A 27,539-nucleotide genomic window follows, 5' to 3' on the forward strand; every position below is an offset into this window, starting at 1 on the left:
CTTGATCATGTAGAAACCTGCACTGTAATGTATCTTTACCACATATTTATATCCACACCACTGCTTGTATATGAAATGAAATATGAAGATGAGCTCATCGTCTCAGAGACAACATGGAACACGACACACTAAACATCTGGATGATGTTGTGCGTCACCTTGAACATCTGGACCATGGTAGAAACCAGCGAGCCTCTGAGCAGCTGCTCCCGATGTGTGTTCCTCCATTTTGTCCTTTAACATTTAACTTCCTGACCTGTGTTCGAACATGGAGTCGAGTGGACGATCCAGCAGATCTCCACCAACTATAGAAACCAGCTCATTGATCTGATGAGGGTCAAAGTTCAAACTGAGTGAAGGTTAACTTGGCGCTCGCTGCCTCCTCTGGTCACGTGACCCTCGTCCCACAGGCTGTGGTCTGATCGTCCTTGTGTGCGTGACTATGGTTCCACTCTGAGATCCGGTTCCTGAGGTTCCACCTGTCCCCCCCCGACCGGTTCTAAAGGAAAGACGTCCAATCACACTGTCAATTCTAAAAGTCTTAAAGTTTTATTGATCCTGTGAAAAACAAGTTGTAGATGTGTCAAACCTACGATAACAGAATGAAAAAGAGTTTAAAGTTCTGGAGGTCAAACAACTGAAACATCTTTATGCATCAGTGTTAACAATTATTATTCAACACAAGTCTGAATAATAGACTGGAGGAGGAAGGGATCATGTGACTCCTCAGACTGAAGCCATTCAAACGTCTATTTATGATCTTTGTTACAGTTTTTGGTACGCGGCTCTCAGCTGACCTTGTGTGACTGTGTATATTTATTATTAATAATATGACTGTGGTTATTGTGTTAAGTTGCTGTTGTGTAGCTGTTCTTTCTGACCTGCATGATTCAAGTGGTTTGGTGTTAGTTTTTCTTTGAGTCTGTAAAATTAAAAACTTTAACTGCACTAAAGGATTAAAGGTTCACATCAAGTCTGACGAGTCTTTATCTTCACATTCTGACACCATAGTTCAAATATTATTTATGATGATAAAGTGTGTTCAGTGTTACGAGGGGACTTGTTGTTAGAACCTGCTGGTCCCAGGCTCACAGCCTTCAGACCCTGGAACAGGTCCCCTGCTGTCGGCCTCACTTCTCTACGTGGAGACAGACTTACCCATAGACATATATAAAGACTAGATGTCTCGTTCGACGGAGCCGGACGACACCACATGGCGGCCATCTTGCTAGGGGGCAGCTCGCTCACCCATAACATTGTGTTGGTAAATAACCATAACTTACTCAATTTTCAACCGATTTTGAAACGATCTGGTTTGTTATAAATGTCAGAGGTGTAGATATGACACTGCATACATTTTTTTTTTTTTTAGAAAATAACAATTATTCATAAGTATGCAGTGTCATAACTACATCTCTGACGTTTATAACAAACCAGATCGTTTCAAAATCGGTTGAAAATTGAGCAAGTTATGGTTATTTACCAACACAATGTTATGGGTGAGCGAGCTGCCCCCTAGCAAGATGGCCGCCATGTGGTGTCGTCCGGCTCCGTTGGCCGGCAACGCAGACGAGACATCTAGTCTTTATATATGTCTATGGACTTACCGACGACCTGAAAGTGTTTATGAATCATGCAGCAGGAGGACCTCTGGCTCCCTCTACTGGTCAGACTGGAAACAACCTGAAGCTCCAGGGCTGAAGGACACTTGATGGTTCAGAGGTTTTTTCTGTAAGTCACTTTCTCAGATAAGCATCATATTTCATATTGTTACCAGTAGAACCTCGTGAACCAGGTTCATGTTCCCAACAGGATCTCTATGGACCATGACGTGTGTCAGTTAGTCGTCGTCATGGAAACCAGCAAAAGCCAATACAAATGTAGTTGGTTCAGAGTCACACAGAACAACTGATCTTTGAGAATCTTTTTATTTTTTACTTTGCAGGCGATGTTCTCATTTTCTTTAAAGTTTCTCACGGTGGAAGTTTCATGTTCTACTCATCGTTCCATGCAAAAACAAAAAGAACCAGGACTCCGTATTCCTGCATCGCCATGGAAACTATCAGGTGACTGAGTCTATGGGTTCTGGACGAGCCTCGTGACAGTCACATGACTCCTGAGGAGCTGCTGTGATTGGCTTGCAACTGGAGGTCACATGGCCTCTCGTGTCCTTTCTTTTCCCAGCATCCTTTGGTACGAGGCCTTGTCCTGTGTATGGGTCGCTCTGTGTCACCATCAGGGGGCGGAGCCTCCCTTCTCCTCCCAGTGACATCGCATGCCGCTGTTACACATCACTGTGATGTCATCAGGCAACAGCAGAGGAGAATCATGGGACTTCTTCTAAGGTCCCGTCCGGAGACAGCATGTCCCCTCCCCCCCTCTCGTTACTGAGACGCTGGCGTTAGTCCTGAAACTACGACTTGCCCTCGGTCTCCTTATTGGTCAGAGGCGCCAAGGCAGGGTCCACCAATGAGGTGGCAGGAAACAGTTTAAACCAGCCAATCACCATGTTGGACAGGTCCAGGTCGTCCAGGAGGATCTGAGCAGCGCCCATGAAGGACTTATGGTCCATCCGGCCGAAGTCTCCCCACACGATGATCTGAGGACAGAGGTCACTACTTTAGCTTTAGTTAGGTGTGTGTGTGTGTGTCTGTTTCTGTGTGTGTGTCTGTGTCTGTGTGTGTGTCTGTTTGTGTGTGTGTGTGTCTGTGACCTGCAAGACTTTCCCCTCTGGATTCTCCTCAAACTGCAGCTGTTGTTGATAAAGTGGATCCAGTGTTTTTCTTGCCAGACGAGTTCTCCTCTTCAGAACACACTTCCCGTTATCCATCAGGTACACCTTCACATACGGAGCTACACACACACACACACGCACACACACACACGCACACACGTTATAAACATAAATGCTGTTGCAGTGTGACCAAGTGAAAGACAGTTTGTATAATTCATGACTCCTCCAGCAGGTGGCGCTGCTTCTCTGACTCAACTCGTTCAATTTCCTGTTCATGATAGAACGACTTCAGATGACAACAGGAAACAGGAAAGAGATGATCCTGTTTGAATCTGTAGATTTAACTTTATTTAAACAACCACACCTTCCTGTTGACAAACGTATATAAAGATAAACGACAGGTCTATGAATGCTGCCATCTTGTGGTGAGGATGTCATTTGGAGTAAGACTGTGATTGGCCGAAGTGAAAACGAGGTGGAGCTGCATTGTCACGATTACAGAGGATGTTGGTGTGTGTTGTTCTGTTGTGGTGTATTGTGTAGTTTGGTGTGTAGCACAGTATAGTGTTTTCACCTGGAGTGTTCTTGTTGCCTTGTTTACCCACAAGCCCCCGGGCTCGAATCACCTCCACGTCCAGACGCTCCTTCCTGAACACCATCCCAATCTGGATGTCACCTGATCAACCAACAGCCAATCACGTTAATACCATTATACTACTGGCTATATATATATATATTTCAATGATATATATGAAACATAAATTATATTATATTAATACGAACAATGCTGCCATCAATTGATAAATACTGATATTACTCATGTAAACAATGGTACTAATATTAAACATGGATGTACAAATGTAAACACTAACATACTGTTCAATATACAAATAAAATGATATATATATATATATACAAATGAATAAATTACCATTTCATACTTGAATAGATATAAACATAAATAAATATTTCTTGATGCATCAATACAATATATATGTGTATTTATATATAATGTATCAATGTATGAAGATATAAAATAAATAATGAACAAAAGAAGTAATTTTAATAAGGTATTGATTGGTCATTACCCATGGGGGGCGTGGCCAGGGTCTGCCGTCCAGCCAGCTGGGCGGGGCCTAATCCTTCCAGGAACCCGGTGAACTGTTGGTCCGATGCCAACTTCACACCTGGAAAGATCAGCCTGAAGACACAGAGACAAGATGTAAATGATCTCTAAGAGAATAAAAACTAAAGAAGTGAAAAGATGAAGAATCAGAGGAGTGAAGAGGAGCGACAGAATGAAAAAGAGGAGTGACAGAAGGTCTTACGCTCCAGGTTTGGGGTCGTCGGCGTCCGGGTCACGACTCGGCTGTCTGGTGAAACGAGCTTTGAACTCAACAGCCAAACCGGTTTCTATGCTCCTCTGGACAGGAAGTCTCACCACCTTCTTCTTCTTCTCCTCCTCTGGATGGATGGAGAGATCAACAGAGAGAAGACAGGGGTTAGAGGATGAGCCCATCAACAGTGCAGTGGAGCCTTCAGCCTGTAGAGGGCAGTGCAAGCAGTTTCTCTGCTGATGACCTGGACCGACCTTCCGGGTTGAGCTGCGAGGCGCTCTGACTCTTCTTCCCCAGTCCGACCATCCCCATCATCCTCGCTCCGAAGCTCGAGCGCCGCTTCTTCTCGTCGTCGTCGTCGTCGTTCCTGCCCAGCGAGCAGATTTCCCCCCCGACACTTGAGGACTTCGTGAGAGGAGCTCCGGCCGCCGGGGCCGGCCTGCAGGGGGCGAGAGAGAGGGACACAGCTGTCAATCCCCAAGGGGGGGGGGGGACAGGGACACTCACACCTGGAAGTAACCTGGGGGGGGTCGGGGGGGTACAGGCCTGTCAATTCTTTTCCAGGGAGGTGGGGGCATAAAGGGAGTGGGTAACAGCAGCACACATAAGAAGTGGGCGGCGGCACACTGTTGCTATGACGAGGGGTTTGACTCCAGACTGTTCATTGGTTGCTCCCTTACTTTGAAGGCTTGACCTCCTCCTCCTCCTCCTCAGCCTCTTCCATCGATTCGCTCTTCTGCAGTGAGGCTCCGCCCTCTTCCGCTACTTCCTGTTTTCCCTCTGTTCCCGCCCCCAACTCCACTGATTGACCTTCTAGGGCCTCCGAGCGGCTGCGTCAGCCAATGAGAGGAAAGAACAGGAGCATGCGGACAAAGACGTGCAGCAGAAGACATGCTAACATGCTAACATGCTAACATGCTAACATGCTAACATGCTAAGCTAACAGGAAGAGCATGCTGAGTTAACATGCAGACAAATTCAAACAACAACAAAATGGTAAATTAATGTTAACATCACCAACGTCAACGTAATAAAATGGAAATTTTGAAAACCACAAAAATAAAACATGCTGTTAAAATTCAACCTCGTAGATTTAAAGTTTAACAATCTGTCAGTGCTGCTCTGTGATTGGTTCCTGGACTCACTTTGTTCGGGTGTCGGAGGCGTTGGTCATGGCCGCCGCGTCGCTGACGTCACTGTCGGACGATTTCATCTGTAAAGATATATATTTAGATATACATATTTTATTTTCTATTTAAAAGTTTTGATATTCTATTTTGTTATTCTATTTTTTTATTTTTTTATTCTATTTCATACTATTTCTATTTTTATTTTATTTTTTTTGGGTTGAAATAACTGAGCATTGCTTAAAGAGAGTGTGTGACCCAAGCATTTCAATGACAGTGACTGCTTCATGTTATCTCTGTTCATTTGACAATAAAAAATCTTGATTGAAAGGACGAGCCGTCCTTCATCTGGACACAGGACATGAGGGACATGTGTGTGACATCATCAGTGTTTGTTTGTGTAAGAAGTTGTGACGTGTTTTTGTGTTTTTGTGTTTTCACCTTTGACGGATCCTTCATCACACCTGCAGGGACACAGGAGCAGAGGTTATCACAACAATGAGACGTCAGCAAATCCAGCTCTGATGTATTTATATAAATTCAAATTTTCAAGTTTTGCATGTACTAGAAATAACAGTGACTGTCATATTAAATATTACTGACAAAATAAAACCAATCGCTAGGTTTCTGACTAATTGACAACATGGACGACATCATAATGATGAAATCACAGAGAGTGACGACCAAGGAGGAAATTCACTTGTTCGACCACGAGCAGGGGGCGGAGCTTAACGTTCAGACTTCAGGGATCAAACTACAAAGCTGAGGGAACGTCTGAATCTACACTAACACAAGATCAATCTAACAATAGTTATCAGACCATAAATCTGCAGGGATCACTCACCTGTGGCTTCATTGAATGATTGTTAATCGCTCTGATTGGAAAGTTAAAGTTTCAAAGGAAACAAACGGTATCTTAACTGTTAGCCTCGTTAGCCTCGTTAACGACAGTTTGTTGAATTCTTGTCGCCTGTGGTGAATAATTCCCATTTACATTAATATCATCGCAGACTCAGGTGACGGATGTGTCACATGGTCTAGGAGCTACCTGTCTACGGGTGGGCGTGGCTAACAGGTGGTACGTTACCATTGGCAGCTTTCTTTTGCTGGTCCTCCCATGTGACCTCTGCATCATCGCAGACAAAGAGAGGTGATTGGTCAGACTTCAGCAGCACTCTGAACTGTTCAGGTGATCCAGCTGGAGTCAAACCAGCTAAACCAGCTGGAGTCAAAACCACCACACCTGGACAACCACACCTGGACAACCACACCTGGACAACCACTCCTGGACAACTACACCTGGACAACCACTCCTGGACAACCACACCTGGACATCCACACCTGGACAACCACACCTGGACAACCAGACCTGGACAACCACACCTGGACAACCACACCTGGACAACCACCACACCTGGACAACCACACCTGGACAACCACACCTGGACAACCACTCCTGGACAACCACTCCTGGACAACCACACCTGGACAACCACACCTGGACAACCACTCCTGGACAACTACACCTGGACAACCAGACCTGGACAACCAGACCTGGACAACCACTCCTGGACAACCAGACCTGGACAACTACACCTGGACAACTACACCGGGACAACCACACCTGGACAACTACACCGGGACAACCACACCTGAACAACTACACCGGGACAACCAAACCTGGACAACCACACCTGGACAACCAAACCTGGACAACCAGACCTGGACAACCACCACACCTGGACAACCACCACACCTGGACAACCACCACACCTGGACAACTACACCGGGACAACCACACCTGAACAACTACACCAGGACAACCACACCTGGACAACCACCACACCTGGACAACCACACCTGGACAACCACCACACCTGGACAACCACACCTGGACAACCACTCCTGGACAACCACACCTGGACAACCTCACACACCTGGACAACCCCACACACCTGGACAACCACACCTGGACAACCACACCTGGACTACCACCACACCTGGACAACCACACCTGGACAACCACCACACCTGGACAACCACTCCTGGACAACCACACCTGGACAACCACACCTGGACAACCACACCTGGACAACCACTCCTGGACAACCACACCTGGACAACCACACCTGGACAACCACACCTGGACAACCACACCTGGACAACCACACACCGGATCAGTACAATGGGACGAGCATCATCACAACTTGCCTTTTCTGGTCCCTCCTGCTGTTGCTGAGCACATTTCAGGCTCTGACATGGACAGGTATGATGACATCAGCATGATAAAGCAGAGGTAAACACATGAAGGAAAAAATGAAATGACAGATGATGGAGACTGAAATATCAAAATTTGACTGACTAGTTTACTAATGTACACACCTGGAGTCTGTGGGGGCGGGGCTGGGGAGGGGGCAGGTGCTGGAGTAGGTGCAGGGGGCAGATCGGGTTCAAGAGGTGACTGTGATTGGACTACAGGAGCTGGGAGTGGGGCTGGCCCAGGGGGTGGGGCTTGGGCGCCTGTTGTGAGTGTTGGTTGGGCTGGGGAAGCAGCAGGTGTGGCTGCAACAGGTGCTGGGGTAGAAGTCGGTAAAATTGCTGGAGCCGGGGTTGGGGCTCCCACAGATGGTGCAGGTGCAGGTGCAGGTGCTGGTGCAGGTGCAGGTGCAGGTGCAGGTGCAGGTGCAGGTGCAGGTGCAGGTGCAGGTGCAGGTGCATGTGCATGTACGGGTGGGGGTGCATGTGCAGGTGCATGTATGGGTGCAGGTGCATGTACAGGTGCAGGTGCAGGTGCGGGTGCAGGTGCAGGTGCATGGCTTGGGTGAGGCTGTACAGGCCCAGGAGGAGGCGGGGCTTGGATTCGTATAAGAGGACGTATTGGTTGAAGGCCAATAGGAGGGGTTTGTATGTGGGCAGTGGGAGGGGCTGCAGCTGGTGCTCCTGTGGAAGACGTGGCCAAAACTGATGGAAAAGAAAAGATCAGAGAGAAGATGAAGACAGACAAAGAGTTGATGAATGATCACATGACCTGTTTCTCTAGTTTCCTCCCCAGTTCTCACTGACAGGACCTTTCAGTGATCAGTCACATGAAAGTTAGCGTTTGATCATTTGTCACTTTTCACATCCACAGGACTGAACCTCAGAGCAGTTTGTCTTCGGTAGTTAACCTGCTACAGAACTAACAACAGCCAACAATCACCGAGCTGCGCAAACCTCGGCTCCACAGGAAGGTGATGACTCTCAGAGGGATCTTAGCTGGTTATAAACCACGCAGCCAGGAGTAGAGCAACGGCAGAGTAGATACTCACATCATTAGGAACACCTTGACTTGAGATGTGTTCAGACCACATGAAATACGAACAGTGACATCAATCCTTAAAAACTCCCCAAACTGTGACCTCAAGTCCACAGTTTAACATCAGATCATCACGTGACTACTGCTACAATTACTGGAAAGTTAATCTTTCAAAAGTGCAACAAAGGATTAGAACAGTTCTAGTTCTAAACTAAAGGAACCCAGAGCAGGTGAACTTCACAGGGTCACAGTGTACCTGTCTGCACAGGGTCAGGCAGCTCTCCATCTGAAAGACACGTTACATCACTACAGATCCGTCCTCGGACACAAGGTGATCACTGACAAACAGTTTCTTCTTCTGAATGCAGATGATCCACAGTCACATGTCACAGTAAAACCTGAAAACTTAAGTTGTCTATCAATAAATAAACAAAAAGACCTGATCATCAAATCACCATTTAAAGCAGCTTTACCTGCATTAAAAAAGACCTGAGTGTTCGAGCTAATTTTGGTTTAATAACAGTACGTACTTCTGTCCGGAGCTCCTTTGGGGGGGGCGAGGGGCAGCTGGCGCACCCGGCGGCCACAGAGCGGCGTTCCTGACGGACTCGTCTGGGTGGATCCACCTGGAGGATTGGCTCTGTTTGACAAAGTAAAGAATCAAACTACTAATGTCACAAAGGACGCCTGAAGCCAAAGGTCAGATATTAAATTATCAGTAGTAAGAATAATGGTTTTGTTGATGTAAGTTTCTGCTCTAGCAACACAATGCACAAACAACAAGCTAATGGCTAACACCATTAAAATGCCTTCAATCAATCAATAGACCGTCTCCATGGTTACAGTGATTGATACGATTTGAGTTTGGCACAGACACTCAATTCTCAGGCTGAATCCTAATGTCCAGACTTCTCTGATCCTGTGAAGTCACTAATTAACTGATGTTTACTGGGAAGCTGAGGAGGAGATTCCAGCTGGAAACCCCCACCCCCCACCCCCCCAACCCTGACCATAACATAACTGAAGTCAAGTCTTCAGACGAGAGCTTGAAGGAACTGCCCTGGAGGAGGACAGAGGGAATGTTTCTTAGCTCATTTGATCCCTTTGTGTTCCAGAATCAGTATTTAGCGCCAGAACCTGGAGCTGGAGGTTTGGATTCAACCTGAGATCAGAGAAGGATCAGACTCCACTACCAGGGATTCAGGAAGTGACCTTAGGAATCAAGAAACTCATGCAACCAACAAGCGATGCCAACATGCCGTCAAATAAACATGAATCAGAAAGACGAGAAGACGAAGCTCAGACATGAGGGCGGAGAAAGAAAAAAAAGGATTAATTCATCAAATGAATTGCAGCAGTACAGAAACCATGTGGGTGTGGCCAGTCTTCAGAGAGACTTCCTGGATAAAAAAACACATACAACAAACACAACACCGACGAAGTTAGTTTCTGATAGGTCAGTTGCCAGTCACCTGGTGCAGGCAGGTGAGGGGGGGGCGGAGCGTCCAGACCTCGGCTGGACGAAGTCACATCGGTCTGTGGAGTGGGAGCGGGTGTAAAGCGGTCGGTCCACCATCGCACGCTGGTCAGCTGACCGAGAGCGACTGTAGTAATACTGCCGGTCCATTCCCCGGCTGTACCTGCACATCACCATGACAACAATCACCCCCCCTCACCATGACAACCAGTGCACCTGTGGGAGAGGGTCGGTCAAACCTGTGAAAGGTTCCAGGTCAGGTGATCAGGAAATGTAAAGGCACTGACGGCTGTAAATAAAATAACAAAGAAGAAGAAATCCTCAAAGGGAAACTGTCAGGATTCTGACACTACGTTTCCCAGAAGGCTTCAGTGATAAAGGAGACAATGAAACATGTTGGGAGAGAGAAGCAGGAAGTTCTGAGGCTGTTTCAAATACAGAGAACTACAAATTCAACCTTGTGCTCTCCAGAGGTTAAACCCTTGTCGTTATACGAATTAACAAACATCAGCATTCCAACATGCTGAAGTAAATGTTGGACGTGCTAAATCTAAAACCTTCCAAACACCAGCATGTTAGCTTTGTCCCTGTGAGCACGTTAGCATGCTGATTACAGTACGTGTCATCTGGTGGCAATAACAATTAGTGCATTCAACATCTGTGAAGGCCCATTGAGGGGGGGCAGTATCTGGCCCAGGGTCACTTCGGACTGCAGATGAGGCCTGAGGATCGAACCCTTGACCTTCTAGTTGGAGGATGACCGCTGTACCCCTCAGCCACAGCCGACTTTTACACATTTAGAATTTTGTTCTGTCTCTTTCTAGAACTGAAACATCACAGGACGCGATGGAGAACTTCAGATGAAGGACAAGGTTTAAACAAGGAGCACAAGTTGAAGCTGTTGTACTCTGGACTATAAGACACCTCAGCATGGTTGTGGGATGATAAGGACGGAACACAGAAAGTCTACGATTGTCCTACATCTACACACGTTAGTCTCACTGTCTGGAAGTCAAACCGTCCGTCAGTCCGTTACCTGTGCAGATCCTCGTCGTAGGCGTCGGGTTCGTAGGGGAAGTCTGGGATGAAGTCCTGACTGAAGAACAGAAAGGTATCAACTCCCAAACACCATGAACCTAAAGTCAACTTCAACCTCTACACTACATTACCCACAAACCCTGGGGCTCACCTGTAGTCCTCACAGTTCCCATTCATCGGGGGGTTTGTCCAGGGAGCGTGGTACGGACCGGTCATATATCTGACAGACCGAAGCACCAAGGAAGATGAGATCGAGGTTACTGCCACTCAAGGTACAAGAGGTACAACTACTACTACAACAAATACTACTCCTCTAAACCTTCATCCTGTAGTTTCAGTACCTGTCATGAGAATCGAGCGAGTTGGTGACAGACATTTTCCTCAGTGATCTCCTGAATACACAGAAACAGACACAAGTCAGACACAACTGACCAACATTCTGTACCACAACCAACAACCAGGATAGAATCTGGACAAAAACCAGCACCACAACCAGAAATCCAACCTCTACTGTCTGTTTGGAATTTCAAACTTTTAACTATAGCCTTTGCTGACTGAATTTTAACAATAAAGATAGAAGTAATTTTAGTTAGACATTATGCCTTGTACAAATTATGTAATAATAACATATTCCTTCCTAATGTTTAATCTACGATTGAATGTCTGTACAAACAGAACGTACAGCTGATATAGCAGAAATAATCATCTTTTCATTCTCAGAATGGTCTCACAGCTGTCTGATAAAGTTCTGGAGGTCAGACAGAGCGACTCTGTTGACTTCATTTTGGGACATTGTTTTGGTTAAGTTGCTGCGAATGTTTACACAGTCAGGTTTGTTTTGATGAAGCTGAAACATAATAATCTTTTCTCCAATTGTAAACACCTTTGCCCCACATTGCATCTGTGGTTCAAGGACTTTCTTGAAGTAAAACTCGTTGTCTAGCAACTATAGCGTCATTTGGGAGTGTCTCCCTGTCTACTTCCGTATTCCAAAAGCCAGGAGGATGGATTACGCCTGCGCACGAGGAGGAGGAACGAAGATCTACTGTTATAAAATAGACAGACGCCGGATGTCCAGCGCGCTCTGATACAACTAATGTACTGGAAGCCCATGGCTTTGTTGTAACCTGTTCATTGCTTTCTAAATAAATACTTTGATTGACCAAACCGAGTTCGACTCGTCTTCTCTTAAAGGATAAAAGAACACGCCGTTTTCTAATATGTCCCCAGTACACGCAGCAGCACCAGTTCTAAAGCCGGTGCAACTGGGACGACTAGGAAACAATTATCAGAATCCAGCAGAGTCGTGGATTAACCTGGAAACTAAAGCTACAGTGACTGGTACTTCAAACAGGAATATGTAGTAAAGTCAGAACCTCAACCAGTACAGAAACCAGCACTACTACAAATACTAGTAGTAGCTGTAGTACAACAAATACTACAACTAGTATATAACAAGCATAGCAGTTGCACAACGAGCAGTACTGCAACAGAAACTACCACCAGGACTAGAACCAGAACTACACAACCAAGTCCCCCTCCAGACCTGGGTCCTGGTCGACCCCTGAGATAGAGCAGTGTGTCGTTTGATTGGTTCGGCAGCAGCAGAGGGGCGTGGTTAATCTGGTGATGCTGCATTCAGCATGATGTATACTGGTTCAAGTTTCCCCTTAAGCACAATATCACACTATCATTTGTCCAGGACGTGTGCTGATTGACCAGCTGACCCAGGTCAGGGGTGGAGCCCTGGGTTTCCATGGTTACCTGTCCAGACTGCTGTACTGGCCGGCGTCAGAATACGTTCGGCTCAGCCTCGACCCTCGCAACAGGCGCACGGCGTCTTCTCGATACAGCGGGTACAGAGGGTTGCCACTGGTGTCCACAGTTCAGAGGTCAGCAGTAGTCAAAGGTCAGGATGGGTCACAGGTAAGAGGTGGTCAGAGGTCAAAGGTCAGAGATCAGGTGTCAGCAAAGGGTTGGGGTTAGTAAGAAAAGAATAACAGTGAGTGGTGGTGAAATGAAGCTGAGGCCAATGAACACACATGGAACATTGACTTCACTCATCTCATTGTAATCTGATTACATCTGTTCTCATCTTCTATCATCTGGTTTCTTCTTTCTCCATTTTGATTCTTCTCATCGGGAGTTCTCTTGCATCACATGATCACACAAGCTGTTACCTGTGAGGCGGCGGTTGGCTCGGGGACCGTGACCTCATCCTGACCAGGTCGGATCGGGAGCTGTGATTGGTCGACATCACTTGCTCTGGCACTGAGAGGGTGGAGCTGTGGAAGTCCCGCCCATTCTGCCTGTAGTCTGCACACAAAGAAACAGAGCCGGAGTTGAACCATCAACTGCTGCAGAGTGCTTTGCTCTGAGGTTCCTGTCAGACCAGCAGTGATCACACAGGAGCAGCTCAGGTGTTTCAGGTGTTTCAGGATAACGATCATTAAAGGGAACATTTGAAATGAATATAAGGATAAATAGTTCTGACTGGTTCTATTCTCCAGTACGTGTTCAGTCTGGGTTTAACAGTGAGCTGCAGATGTTGCAGTGCATGATGGGACATGGAGTTCACCTGATATCACCCCGATGCCGTCTTCACAGTCGTAATCTGAGAACTCAGTGTCACTGATCCTCTGAGACCCTACAGAGGGGGGGGGGGGGGTGGAGACAGTGAGACACAGAGAGGACATTTAAGCCTATAAGCAGCTCTTCAGTAATCCTCTACAGGAAGGTCAACTAATCTGACACACAAACAGGAAGAGTCCAGGAAGACAAGAGACAGATTCATACATCCATTTGAGTTTCTTACTCAATCGCATGAAACCCTTCAGGAATCTTTTGGACAGAATGAAGATCTGATGAACATGAAGCAGTCCTACAGTAAAACCCTCTGAGAACTACTGGAGCTACTTCATGATGTCAACAAGTGCCTTGGGAAACCATGGACTGATATCTACTGAATAATCGATCCACACAGAAGCTTCAACACAACTGGAACTCTGGTTGTGGAACCTGAAAAACGCGATGATGATTAAAGCGACTTGAAAATTAAAGGTCACTGGGCAACATTCAAGTTTCTACACACAAGGACTTTCTGAATCCTTATAGAAAAGTCTGTAGCTCCTTGATTCTGTGAAGTAACTTTGAAATCCCACAGAGGATTCCTGTAATATATCCTTCAAGGCGACCCCCCCCCTTAGAGAGTCCACTCAAACATCTCCACGGAACTCTGCTCGTCCTCCTGAGTAAAAAGATTACTTCAAGAACCTTTTAGAACTCCTGGCAATCACATCATCTCTTAAAGACACACTGGTTTTACTCTGAGCTACAATAGAACCCTAAGACCTCTGGGTGGATCTGCAGAACCCTCACGAGGACACGTATAGGAACCTTGAAACGACACACGTAGTCTCTCAATGCACAACTGCAACATTTCCACAAACCTCAAACCCTCTCAAAATACTCCTGCGATGGCCTTGAGAACAGGAACCTCCTCGAGGATTCAAAGAACTTTACAACGCTGATCCGTGGCCTGGATTCTTGTAATATACTCTCTTAAGGAACCCTGAGATTCCATCAAACACCCTGGAACACAGATGGAACTCTTACTAAAGGCTGGAACCTTTCTGAGACCTGGTGGATGATAAAGCATCCAAACACACACAAGGGTTCTAAACAATGTGAGGAGCTCTACAATGAACCCAGAGGAACCTTTACAGGACCACCAGAACCTCCTGGAAAAACATCTGAAAAAATTACTGGAGCCCCCACCAAGGACCAGTGAGGACATCCAAAGCCTGGACCAGAACCTGGACCAGAACCTGGACCAGAACCTGCGCTGTCTTTATAGACCCTTCTGCTCCTTAAACTACCAACATTTTAAAACTCACAGTCACAACAAAGACTGGCGAAAGTATAGTGACATCATTGGGCCACAGAAATGATCATTAGGAAGTCTGTTAGCTTAGCATCACATCGGGAGAAGCCAAGGAGGAAGAAGAAGCTACAGGCGGTCAGCAGCCACACAGACACACCCACACAGCTGGTATTACCTGGGGTACAGTAAGGACCTTTATCTGGTTAAGCATCATAGGAGGAAAGTAAAGGAAAATTGACAAATGAGTGAAATTTAAATGATGGACTGAAGAAAAAAAAGAGCCAAAGCAAAGACCTCGTGGTGATAAAAGAGATAAAGTGGATAAAACAATGCTTCACGTAGTGGGAGTCACACAGAGGATCAGAGGAATCAGGGTTATTCTCTCACTCTGCAGCCGCCTGCTGGTCGGACTGTGCTCAGGCTGCAGTCCCCTCCTCTGCAGGTAGGGGGAGGCACTGGGCAGTGGCAGGGAGGAAACATCATGAAGCTGGAGCTTGTACCAGTGAGGCTGATCGTCCAGCAGAGCCGACTCCAGTTCAATCAGCACCTGGACACAGAGAACACACTGGTGTTGAGGAGTCTCTGTTGGGACGGCCTCACCTCAGATGTCTTCTGAACGTTCTCCATCTTCTCTGACCTCTCCCAGGAACTGACTCTCCTCCTCTCGGAGCCGGGCCTGGTCCCAGACCGTCAGCTCCAGCATGCGCTCTCTGAACTCCCGCCGGTGGACCGGAGAGTACATGAAGGTCTGATTCCACCGCGGCTCCAACGACTTCTTGACCGTCTTCGTCCTCCGCTTACTTTTATCACTGCAAGGAGAGAAGTATCGGCCGATCAGAGCTGAACCAGACCAGAGCTTCTGCAGGTTATAGAACCCCATGAATCTCAAAGTGGAGACAAGGAAGCAGGTTGGTTCTGTTACTGACCTTCTGTCAGGCAGGAAGTAGATCTTGACGTAAGGGTTCCTGGGTCGCCCGTCGTCTTGGGAGGGAAGTTCCTTGGCTCCAAGAACTGTGACGATCAGCTGATGACCGACTTTATCGTACCAGAGCTTCACCTGTAGAACAGATTTTAAATCAAAACAAACACAAATCACAACACAGGAAAAAAGGAACAGTGCAACAGCTGCAACCCACAGAACATTAGAACTCCAACAAACAGAGAAAGAACTCTAGTAGACACGAGCAGACCACATCAGAGATACAACACTGTGGAAACACAATCAACAGCAGGAGAACCTGGAACCACAGTCAAGACTTAGATCCACCTAAGGACTAGTTCCATCCATCCGTCTTCTAACTACCGAGCTAGCCACGGAGCATCAGGGCCCGGTGCAACAAGCCCCAAGAACAAAGATCACAGAACCAACTGCAAACCAAGACAAGGTGTAAAACATGTAGAACCTGGAAGAACAATGAATGATCCCTGAAGAACATTAGGCTCCTAAAGGGAAAAGCTGAAAGGTCGAACAGGAACATTGTCTGATATCAAAGGATCAGGAACCAGAGCTGAGAACAAACCCTGACAGGAGAACCACAGAGAACCGATGTGGAACCCTGCACATGAGTGGGTGGAAATAAAACAGGCTCACACCTGTTCAGCAGAAAGACTTGGACAGAACCCGTAAACTCAGTCGAACAGAAATAGAAACTCATCAATGACAGAATATTCTACTTCACTATTTATTTTGAAGCTGCAGTTTGTGGGAAGAGGATGATGTCATTGACACGAAAGAAATAAAGAGTAAATTCAGCTAATAACTAATAACTAATAACTAATAACTACAGAGGAGGAAAAGAACCTTCTCACTTCTCTCTGTGTTCTACAGTTTACCTGAATTCTGGGAACCAGCGGACGCCTGTTCACAGTCTGAAACACACACACACATCACCATGGAGACGGCTGTCAACCAGCAGCTGATTGGCCGTGTGGCAGCGCAGAGCACGCTGCTGTGAACGTACCGAGACTTGTCCGGAGAGAACGCCGGGGCTCATGGGAGACGTGACTGAGATGGACGGGCCGACCTTCTGTGAGTGGAAGGTAGTGGAACCTGGACACAGAACGTTCAGGTTATAACACAGTCGCACAGCCTCAGAATCAGTGTTGTGGTTGAGTTGTGTGTTATCGACTCACTGGAGTCGAGCTGGATGTGGGAACCGTCTGTTGCCCTGGAAACAAACCACAAGCAAGTCGTTAACGTGACAGAACCTCAAGTTCTCTGAAGAACATCAGAACTGTTTCAGTGTTGATGTTTTGCTCAACAAACTGTGATGGCCATTCAATCATCTGAAAAACTTTGTTGTCATATTTTGAAAACCTCTAAGTGTCTGTAACATGACCCCTGTGTGACCTTGGACCCACCCGATGGGTCGGGACACCACCAGCTCCACCTGGGGTTCTGGTTTAGACTCCAGGATGATGTTGTAAACCTCATTGAACGTGGCTCCCTGAAGAACCCTGCCGTTCCACTCCAGAACCTGATCACCTGAACCACGGAGGACAAGGAGAAGATGAGACAAGATGTTTTACACTCATTAGCATTTCTCTGTCAGGGCCTGTACCATGGTTATCATTGTAGATTAAATATCATATCACAACCGGTCAACACCGTGACGACTCAGATCACTTTCATGTTGGAATCATCAGTGAACATCATAGAAGCATCGATAGCTTCAGGAGTCAGAGAACCTCGGCTGATGGTTACCTGGTCTCAGGTGTCCCACGGTGTCGGCCAGACTTCCTCTCTTCACCTTGGTGACGAACGCACAGAGACGACCAGAGTCCGTCATCTTCCCACCGACGACCTGAGAGCACACCGCCCATGAGCAAGGCACGGAACTGATGTTAATAACCAGCAGGAAGAAGAAGAAGAGGGAGGAGTTTGTCACCTTGAGTCCCAGCAGCGCTCCCGTATCCGCAGGAACTGTCCCGTCCTTCATCCGCTTGTTCAGGAGAATCCGACCAATCAGACGCTCTCCATCCTTGGACGTTTGCCATGTGACCGTATGCTGAGGAGTCACAGTGGACATACAGGTGGTTGCTTAGCAACAGCAATACAAACAAACAGTAGTTCACCTCAATGAGCTGGAAGAGGATTGGATCTCAGTCCTACCATAGACATGGGCACAGGCTCGCTATGCCAGGACCCATGATCCCACCACTGGCTGTCCATGTCTCCTAGCAACCAGACATCCAGGAGGAGAGGGTGGAGGTCAGAGGTCAGAGGTCAAACGTGGTTAAAAGCAGCTTCAAACTAAATGTCTGAGTCTAAACGCCTCCAAAGTTCAGGTGAAACATGTTGATGTAAGGGACACATTATTTTATAGTTAGAGAAGAGAGAGAGAGAGAGAGAGAGAGAGAGAGAGAGAGAGAGAGAGAGAGACAGAGAGAGAGAGACAGAGAGAGAGACAGAGAGACACAGAGAGAGAGAGAGAGACAGAGACAGAGAGAGACACAGAGAGAGACACAGAGAGACAGAGACAGAGATTTTGCATCAGAGCCTAAATGCACATTAACACAGAAACGACGATGCCTTGTTGTGTATCTATCTATGTTGTGTATCGATCACACACAACAGACGTTACACAACATGAAAGACGAAGCGGATGAGAGAGAGAGAGAGAGACTCAGCTGTGGAGAACAACACGAAGAAAGAGTGAAGAGCTCAAAACTGTTCTTGCTTTAAACTGTTTAGGTTGATTTAAAATCAGTTTTTTAAGTGAAACAACATCTTTGAACTGAATGAAGCAAACACGGAACAGCGCCACCTGGAGGAGCCGTGTTGTAAAACTGCACAAACAGAGTTTCCTTGTATCCCACAATGCAACATTCAGCAGAGAAAGGAGCCGGCTGCTTTCTGGCTCTGAGCAACCAGACGAAGGTCTCTGGATCCTGGTCCCGGGTGGGGGGGGGGTCGGGGGGGTTTGAACCTTCCAGCAAACAGTAATCCGTCTTTACACACCAGTGTCAAAGCAGCTTTAAAACACACACACACACTTCAGTACTCACAGGTCTGTGTGAACGCCATGAAGGAGGAGGAGGAGGAGGAGGAGGCTTCAGCAGAGGAAGAGGAGGCCGATGAAGAGAAGGAGGTGAACCTGCTCCTCTCTCCTCCTCCTCCTCCCTGTGTCTGTGGTGCTGTCTGCCCTGAGTTCTGGCTGCAGGCTGCAGAGCAGTTCATACCTGTCTGTACTGAGATGAGTCACAGCAGGTGGTCCCGTGTTCTCGTTACAGAGCTTCAGCTCCTCATCCAGGTGGGCGGAGTCTACAGGTGATCCGGTTGGTCGAGCTGTGAACTGGATGCTGGTCCAGGTCGGCAGGTTGGGGCCAACATTGCACCCTCAACCCCTCCCCTCCCCTCTTCTCCGACGGTTCACCAGATCAGAGTCAGTGGAATCCAGGAGATCACCAGGAAGTGATCAAACCTCCAGATCTCCAGGGATCCAGCGGCTGCGATGACATGGACCAGGACTCTCTCTCAGACCTGGTGTCTGCTCCGAGGTGGAGTTCCCTCCTGCGACCTTGTGTCTCCAGTGACTCCTGAGTCGAGCCGGTAATCCACTCTCTCCTCTTTTAATCCAATTTAACGAAGGTAGAGACGGTGATTCTGTTGCAGCACAGGAGAAGCCATGGATAGATGTTCTCTTCAAATCTGGATCATCCACGTTCTCCAAGATGCTCCAAGGTCCTCTGGGCCAGGACTGGTCAAGGTTGAGGGTCCATTGGAAGTTGTTTTGGTTCTTATTTCTGAGCAGGTATGTTCCGGGCGGTGGAGAAAGAGTCTGAGCTGCTCCGTCAGCTCCAGACTCCAGAGAAGGAGCCAAGGAGCCTCTGAGCCAGTTAGAGTTCATAATCTCTGATCATGTGACTTCTGGTCCAATGACAGGGACACAGCAGATTAAGTGGTCAGCATGACACTGGATTTCCTGAGACGACCTGAAGAAACACTTTCAGCAACTTTATCTGCAACACGTTGGGCAGAAGGTCACAGAACCACACCGACACTAAGAGAACCGTGTTCTCCAGAGCGTTCAAGACCAGCAGAAGGAAACCTTCAACGACAAGTCACACACAACAGAACGGAAGCAGAATCCTGAATCGTGGAACGTGTGCTGATTCAAGAGGAACAAAGGCCATAGAACAGCAGGAGAACCTCCAGAACTGGAGCAGAACCTTAAACAACAGATGGGATGCACTGCAACAACAGGAGAACTCTACAGATCAAATGAAAAGGCCACAGAGAACCGTTCCTGCAGAACAGCAGCTTCTCGTCTATCACACATCCAACTCTGGCCTCGGGAGCCGGGATCAAACCACCGGGCTCACATCTGCTCAGGAGAGAAACATGAAACCTTCTGCCCAACAGAACACAGAACCTGTATGAGTGTGGTTCTCTCTCGAGCTTAAGTTCCCCTGTCAGAAGTCAGAGTTCTGTGATCTGGGTTCTCCGAGTTCTAGGAGGAACCCTCTGGTGTTCGGAACAGGAAGTGCAGGGTAAAGCGGTTCAGACTGATCAGCTGGAGGAGGATCATCAGAGAACCCGATGTCCCTGGACTTCCTGGTTCAGCTCAGGACTCGTACCTCATGTATTGAGCTGTTAGCATGTTAGCATGTTAGCATGTTCACATTTAGCCTTTTACCTTCATTCGGTGGCGGTTAGCATTTAGCATCGTTAGTTAGCAGTTGTCATGGGGACACTCACTGTCAGGCTCGTCACAGCTGGTGTACTCTGGGCTGGTCACTAGCTCCTCCTCCGAGCTGCTGAAGCTACCAATCACGTGCATCTGCCCCATCCCCCGCCCTCTCTGCACCATGCTCTCATTGGCTGTCTTCCTCTTATGGGCGGAGCTCGGGTCCAGGTGTTGCTGCGGTAACGGGCTGCGGCGGGGGGACGTGGGGCTCAGGTGATTAGAGGCCCGGTCCACAGAGAATGACCTCTGACCTTCAGCTCCGAACCATCCCTGAGGTCGATGGTGACGGTGACCTAACAGGAAACACAACATGTCAGACTCCGCCCGTGGCGAGGCATCAACAGTTGGTCAGGCCGACGCCCACCTGTGTGTCTCAGGGTCAGGTGGTCGGGTTCAGCCGTTGCCAGGGAGACGTCACTGTGGCGACGCTGGTGACGGACCCGGCCGACCTGTGCCAGCATCCTCATGGCCTCCTCACTCGGCTGCGGCTTCACCGGGTAACGAGCCAGGTTGGGGTCGCTACGGTAACGGGCCTGAAACTCCTCCTCCTGCCGCCGCCGCAGCTCGCGAGCGTCCAGGTCCGGGTCCAGAGGATGGTCCTGATCCGGGAGGAGAGACGAAGACCAACATCATCATCATCATCATCATCATCAGTGACGCTAGGTCCTGTAACTGTTGTTGTGTTTATGACTAAAACGTGAATAAATAACAATAATAAAACAAAGGTTCAAACAAGATCACGTCTTTGATACTTTAGTTGTGATTCTAATCATTGCGTAAAAGTTTTTTTGAAATAGAACATCTGATAAAAATCTGATTAGGAATAAAACTTAATAAAAGTTCATGATTCATATTGAATACAAGTAAAATATAAAAAAAGACAAACACACTTTCTTCAGAGGATTCAAAGCTGTCAAATCAAACTCACCTGCGAGTGCCAGCGGCCACGTCTGTCTCTGATTGGTCGCCTCTGAGCCCGTAGAGCCGCCTCCCCGTTGCCGTGGTAACCATGTGACACGTGAGTGGAGTAGTCCGGACCGAGGTCGCCCCTCCCATCGTAACCAGACCCTGAGGGACTCCGCCTCCTGTGCATCACATCAATGAAGCAAACAGAAGCTGATGTTACACACGAGGATCCACTGGTTGTTATTTCATTAACATCAAGATCTAAATATCTTTCTGAAAAACTGAAGTAAATATGGAAAACAATCAACTGGAGGAAAAGAGTTCTTCTGTTCCTCCAGCGAGTTTCACATCAGTTCAACATCCTGCTGACAAACACACAAACTTCTCCTCTCACACTTTGTCCTTCAGCTGCCGGAGGTTTGAAGCTTCGTATCGACTCAACACACGACACATTCAACCTCTTCTCACACACACACAACCACACAACCACACACAGTCAGCAGCTTTATAACTAATATCTGGATCATAACTGAAAACACGCCCACACCGGACCAGACTCCGCCCCATCCAGACTCCCTCCCACCTCCTCCTTGTCCCTCTGTAGCTCCTCCCTCTGTGTGTGCGTGTTGTTAGCCTGTTAGCTTCTGTTAGCCTCCTGTTTGTTAGCGTGTGTCTGTATTTAGCTGCAGCAGTAAGTCTCTGAACTGCAGGATTAAAAATCTGGTAATCAGATTATGTGTGTGTGTGTGTGTGTGTGTGTGTGTGTGTGTGTTTGTGTGTTTGTGTGTGTGTGTGTTTGTGTAACCTCTGTAATTAACAACAAACCAAACTAATTAAGAGTCCGTCTGATTTGAGTCCACAGAACCGGTTTCGATCACGTTTGAATCCTGATTTGAGAGGATTCACATTCTCTGCTTGTGTCCCACAGTCCAGACACATGCAGACTGAACTGGAGACTGATTGGTTGTTTATCTTTGTGTGTTGGACCTGTGATTGGCTGGTGACCCATCCAGGGTAAGCCCCGCCTCTCACCCAATGTCCACTCCCACAATGACCTTTAAAGGCTGAGCGCTCACTGAATACACACCTAGATATTCAGTGACATCTAGTGGTGAAGCTACACATGAACTCTGTCTGACATGTTGTGTAGTGAGTGTTTGTGAAGCAGCAGCAGGTTGTTGGTCCGACTCGTTCAAACAGGAACATGTGGGAACATCCAGGCGAGGGGCGGAGCCTGTAGAGCAGCAGGGGCGGAGCCTGTAGAGCAGCAGGAGGCGGGACATGACGTATAAACTCTGCTGTGGACAGATCAGTGTTGTTGTTTCCAGCTCCTCCACACGGCGTCGGCCTCATCACCAGAAGATCTGGAATCTCCTCGTGTCTCCAAGTGGACGTCTTCGTCTTCTACGTGTCCGGCTCCTCTTCTTCATCCTCGTCTTCGTCTTCTACGTGTCCTGCTCCTCTTCTTCATCCTGAGATCTTTGTGTTCTTCAGTTTCACGTCACGTGTTAGAAACCTCGTCCACACGTCCACTCGCTCACTGAGAAGCTTCCACACATTGTCCTGTTGGTTCCTCACATGGACTCATGAGGACATTTTACACACATTTTACCACTAAGCTGCAAAAGAAGATCCAGAACATCCAGAGACACGGACTCACACATTTGTTCTCACACACAAGTAAATAATATAATATACGTTTCCTCAAACTGACCGATCTGTGTCTCCGTTGCTCACGGGTCTGGTTCCCTCCGGCAGCCCCTGTGTTGGTGGTTGTGGAACCACCTGTGACGTTGTGTTGGAATGAAACTCGCCCGACTGAGTGAGGATCTCCTGCTTCCTCCTGCACACGTTACAAACCCACATCACCTGGAACACCACACACACAAGAGCGTTTATTCAACGAGCTGCAAATGAATTCCCTACAAAACCGAACAGGCTGAAAATACGAGAAAAACGATCCCTTTAAACTAAGTGTCAAGGAGCTGTGGAGATGTTTCTTCATAATGTGTGGCTCCACCTAGTGTTCAGACACAGTACCTACAACAACTACTTTTTAATGATATCATTTAAACACTGATCAAAAGGAAACTTCAGTCCATCGTGATCAGGACGGTTCTTTAGATCCGTGTCCCATGGAGCATGTGACCAGGCTTCTTTCTCCTGGTCACCGGCCTCTTCCCACAGGAAGTCAGATACAAGCTTCGGTTTATTATTTATTATGATGAGTTATTGTGAAGCTTTGACAGTGAGAGTATGACACATCCACTTTGTCATTTAGAATAAACCGTGAACAAGTCGTGAACCCACAGGAGCAACTTTTTTGGCTCGTTCCTGCAGAACCAGACAGAACCTTTAACATCTGGGTTCAATCTGCAGAACTTGGAGTAAAGACTGAAGTTTGCTGCTGAACATCTCTGAGGTTGTGCTGTTGCTATAGTTACGCATGTAGCACTGGTAGAAACCTGCAAATAGAACCTTTAATATCTTCTAGCAAATCATAACACATCAGTCCAGGCAGATCAGCGTCTGAACTTCCTCTCAGATCTGTGATGGACTCGTTCTGATCTCGAGCCTCATTAACGAGTTTCTCCTGATGTTTGGTTGCTTTGAAACATTTACCTTATTGGCTCTGAGCAGGACACGCCCCCCACAGCGGGCGCAGAAGCGGCTCTGGCAGTAGCAGCACGCTCGGCCGCAGCCATCAGCGAACTTGGTTTGACGACAGATGCCACAGGTCAGAGACTCCGCCCTCGCTGTCTGAGCGGCCTGAGGCTCCTCCCCCAGCTTCTGCACCTGGTCCTTATACATCTCAAACTGCTGATGTAACTTCCTGTGTGGGCAGAGGTTAAAGGTCGCAGTTTGTTTGGAAGACTTCGGACTGATAAGTATGTGACATGTAGCATTAGCTGAACTAGCATAGCGAGATGAAGGTGTGGTCGTTATGAAGAAGTGAGGGATGAGCACCGAGCGGAGGAGTGGATCTGCTCTCTCCATCACGTGCTCTTTGCAGATCATCAGATGCAGATTAAAGAACATTTGACTGCAAAGACACAGAAACAGGATGTGAACGTGTCTGTGACTTCCTGTCTGTGACTTCCTGTCTGTGACTTCCTGTCTGTGACTTCCTGTCTGTGACTTCCTGTCTGTGACTTCCTGTCTGTGACTTCCTGTCTGTGACTTCCTGTCTGTGACTTCCTGTCTGTGACTTCCTGTCTGTGACTTCCTGTCTGTGACTTCCTGTCTGTGACTTCCTGTCTGTGACTTCCTGTCTGTGACTTCCTGTCTGTGACTTCCTGTCTGTGACTTCCTGTTTCAAACTGACTGCAGCTTCTGTCACCTGATATCGAACCCGAGCCCGAAGCCGACCTGGATCCTCGAGGTTCTGATCCGACGTGAACAGGTGAGAACCAGAGCTCTGATCGGTTTCTGTTTCTACTCACGTCTGCGACTCGGCGTCAGTCGGACTTTTAACCTGAAGAACCTCGGTCACGTTGGCGGCAACGTTAGTGACCAACTGACTGAACAACAGATCCCACCTGTCAGGTGACACAGAGCTGACAGGAAGTAGAGGGGGGGGGGGTATCGTGACGTGTTGGACGTGATAGTGAACCTGCGAGTTACACCTCGGACACACGGGCCTGGAGTCTGATCTCCTGCTGTTCAGCCATTTTGTCTCTTTTGTGTATTTGTCCACTTCACTAACACATTACATTGCGATGACCTTGTGATGACATTGTGATGACCTTTGATGACCCCACAGCTGAAGGTCAATGTTCTGTATCAAGACATCAAATTCTGACCAATAATTTCAAGTAATGTTACTAATTTTGAATCTTAAGTCTGAAACCGGAAAAAACGGAGACTGTAAATAAAGATGGACGACACGTCTCCAGACACACTCGCAGGGGGGGGGTGAGTGGAATTTAGCAGTGATCGTGGAGTGGAGGCCTGGCATCAAGGTCCCGCCCACACACGCGCATGAACAAACATCAGTGTGAGAAGAACTAAATAAAACAAACCATCTTTGAAAACGTCTACTTTGACCCATGTCCCATCTGCTTACATGGTGGAGGAGGGGCTTATGGGATATACTGCAGCCAGTCACCAGGGGGCGATAGAGATGATTTTGCTTCACTTTTGGAAGCTGTCATGGCGACAATCTTTATTTTAAGTCTATGGGTAGAACTACAACATCACATTGCAATGACTTGTGGGTAATGAAACCAGGTAAAGTCTGCACCTGCACGTCTGCAGGAGCTAAATGACGCCTCTTGGTGACCGGAGGAGGAACTGCTCGACTGGGGAGGGCAGACATTTGGGTTTTGGCCAGTTTGGAAACCAGGAAGTGGTTCAGTGAGGGTCAGTGGGGGGGGGGGTCACCGGGTCAGGTGCTCTCACGGAGACTGAGGTACTTACGAGGCTGACGGAGGTTTGATTCCCTCCTGAACCCTGCAGACACATATGATGATGATGATGATGATGATGATGATGATGATGATGATGATGATGATGATGAAGAAGATGATGATGATGATGATGATGATGATGATGATGATGATGATGATGATGATGAAGAAGATGATGAAATCAAAATGACGTCAGAACAGAAACAAACATGAAACCAAAGCGTCAAATAATTGAACACATGAAGTAACGAACTGAAAACGACAGAAAACAAATGAAGAATAAACAAATGAGACAAAGAGAGAAACGTCAAAATAAAATGACAGACACGTCCCCAGGTGTAAACTGTCCATCATGTCCCCTACCACGCCCCCAACCAGTGATGTCACAGCAGGTGTTTATGGTTCAAGGGCAGGGACTGACTTTTCTAATTAATTAATTTCAGAACTCGCGAGTGAAGAACTTTTACTGTGAGACAGGAAGCAGGTCACATGGACTGGTTCTGGATCAGCTGTTTCATATCTCAGCTGATTGTTGATTATTGTTGTGCTGACGTCACCATCACGATCAGTCAGTGATGATTGGTCCCGCCCTCCTTACCTGAGCATGCTCTGCTCCTTCTCCTCCTCCTTCTTCTGTCGCTCCACCACCGACAGGATGATGCTCCGCTCCTCGTCCGTCAGGTGGCTCAGGTCCGGTCCCGGTCCCGGTCCGAGCCCAGGTCCCGGTCCTGGTCCAAGCCCCGGTCCCGGTCCTGGTCCAAGCCCAGGTCCCGGTCCCGGTCCGGGGGGCGGGGCTGGTCCGGCCGGGCAAGACATCCTGAGTGTAGCCGCTGGAGAGAGAGATGATGAAGAAGAAGAGGATGATGAAGAAGAAGAAGAGGATGAAGAAGAGGATGAAGAAGAAGAGGATGAAGAAGAAGAAGAGGATGAAGAAGAAGAGGATGAAGAAGAGGATGAACAAGAAGAGGATGAAGAAGAAGAGGATGAAGAAGAGGATGAAGAGGATGAAGAAGAAGAAGAAGAGGATGAAGAAGAAGAAGAGGGTGAAGAAGAAGAGGATGAAGAAGAGGATGAAGAAGAAGAGGATGAAGAAGCAGAAGATGAGGAAGAAGATGAAGAAGAAGAAGATGAAGAAGAAGATGAAGAAGAAGATGAAGAAGAGGAAGAGGAAGAGGAAGATGAAGAAGAGGATGAAGAAGAGGATGAAGGACATGCCGCCTGATCACATGTCCTCCTCCAGGTGTGGAGCTCGGACCGGACACTGCACCGGACAGAGAGCCGCTGTGTGTGCACCTGCACCGGGCATCACACCCTCCACACACCCGCTGGTTGACCCTCCACTCCTCCCTCATCCCTCCATCATCCCTCCATCCCTCCATCACCCCCCCTCACCGTCCGCTCTTCAGTCCGCAGTCAGGTCCTCTCCTCCGGGACTCAGCCGCGGCTCCGGTCTCCGGTCCGTCCCGGCGGCTCGCATCCTGTCCCCGGTCCGGTCCCCGGTCCTGTCCCCGGTCCGGTCCCCGGTCCTGTCCCTGGTCCGGTCCTGTCCCCGGTCCGGTTCCCGATCCTGTTCCCTGGTCCTGTCCCCGGTCCGGCCTCCTGCGGGTCCCGCTGAGGATGGAGGGAGGGAAGGAGGAGGAGGAG

At 48.0% G+C, this 27,539-nt stretch overlaps 1 protein-coding gene across 1 annotated transcript; it reads right to left on the reverse strand.

The window, feature by feature from the left end:
* Nucleotides 1–2,412: 2,412 nt before the first annotated feature.
* rims2b (regulating synaptic membrane exocytosis 2b) lies at nt 2,413–26,711 on the reverse strand. Its single transcript, XM_061092266.1, has 40 exons — nt 26,683–26,711; nt 26,494–26,604; nt 25,906–25,938; nt 24,930–25,025; nt 24,109–24,319; nt 23,201–23,355; nt 21,509–21,665; nt 20,945–21,179; nt 20,592–20,873; nt 18,003–18,067; nt 17,779–17,898; nt 17,595–17,694; nt 17,253–17,375; nt 17,024–17,071; nt 16,852–16,940; nt 16,724–16,759; nt 15,817–15,947; nt 15,528–15,699; nt 15,278–15,437; nt 13,586–13,654; nt 13,188–13,323; nt 12,772–12,879; nt 11,349–11,399; nt 11,159–11,227; nt 11,006–11,065; nt 9,965–10,132; nt 9,023–9,132; nt 8,749–8,778; nt 8,012–8,137; nt 7,580–7,903; nt 7,409–7,450; nt 5,631–5,661; nt 5,216–5,293; nt 4,751–4,900; nt 4,325–4,509; nt 4,062–4,197; nt 3,822–3,934; nt 3,308–3,409; nt 2,713–2,852; nt 2,413–2,598 (listed from the first exon to the last, which is right to left on the reverse strand). Exons 1-40 carry the CDS (start codon nt 26,709–26,711, stop codon nt 2,413–2,415), a joined length of 4,767 nt encoding a protein of 1,588 aa, XP_060948249.1.
* Between the last annotated feature and the right edge of the window lie 828 nt (nt 26,712–27,539).

This window comes from Limanda limanda, chromosome 19 (assembly GCF_963576545.1).
Source record: "Limanda limanda chromosome 19, fLimLim1.1, whole genome shotgun sequence".
NCBI classification, from domain to species: Eukaryota; Metazoa; Chordata; class Actinopteri; order Pleuronectiformes; family Pleuronectidae; genus Limanda; species Limanda limanda.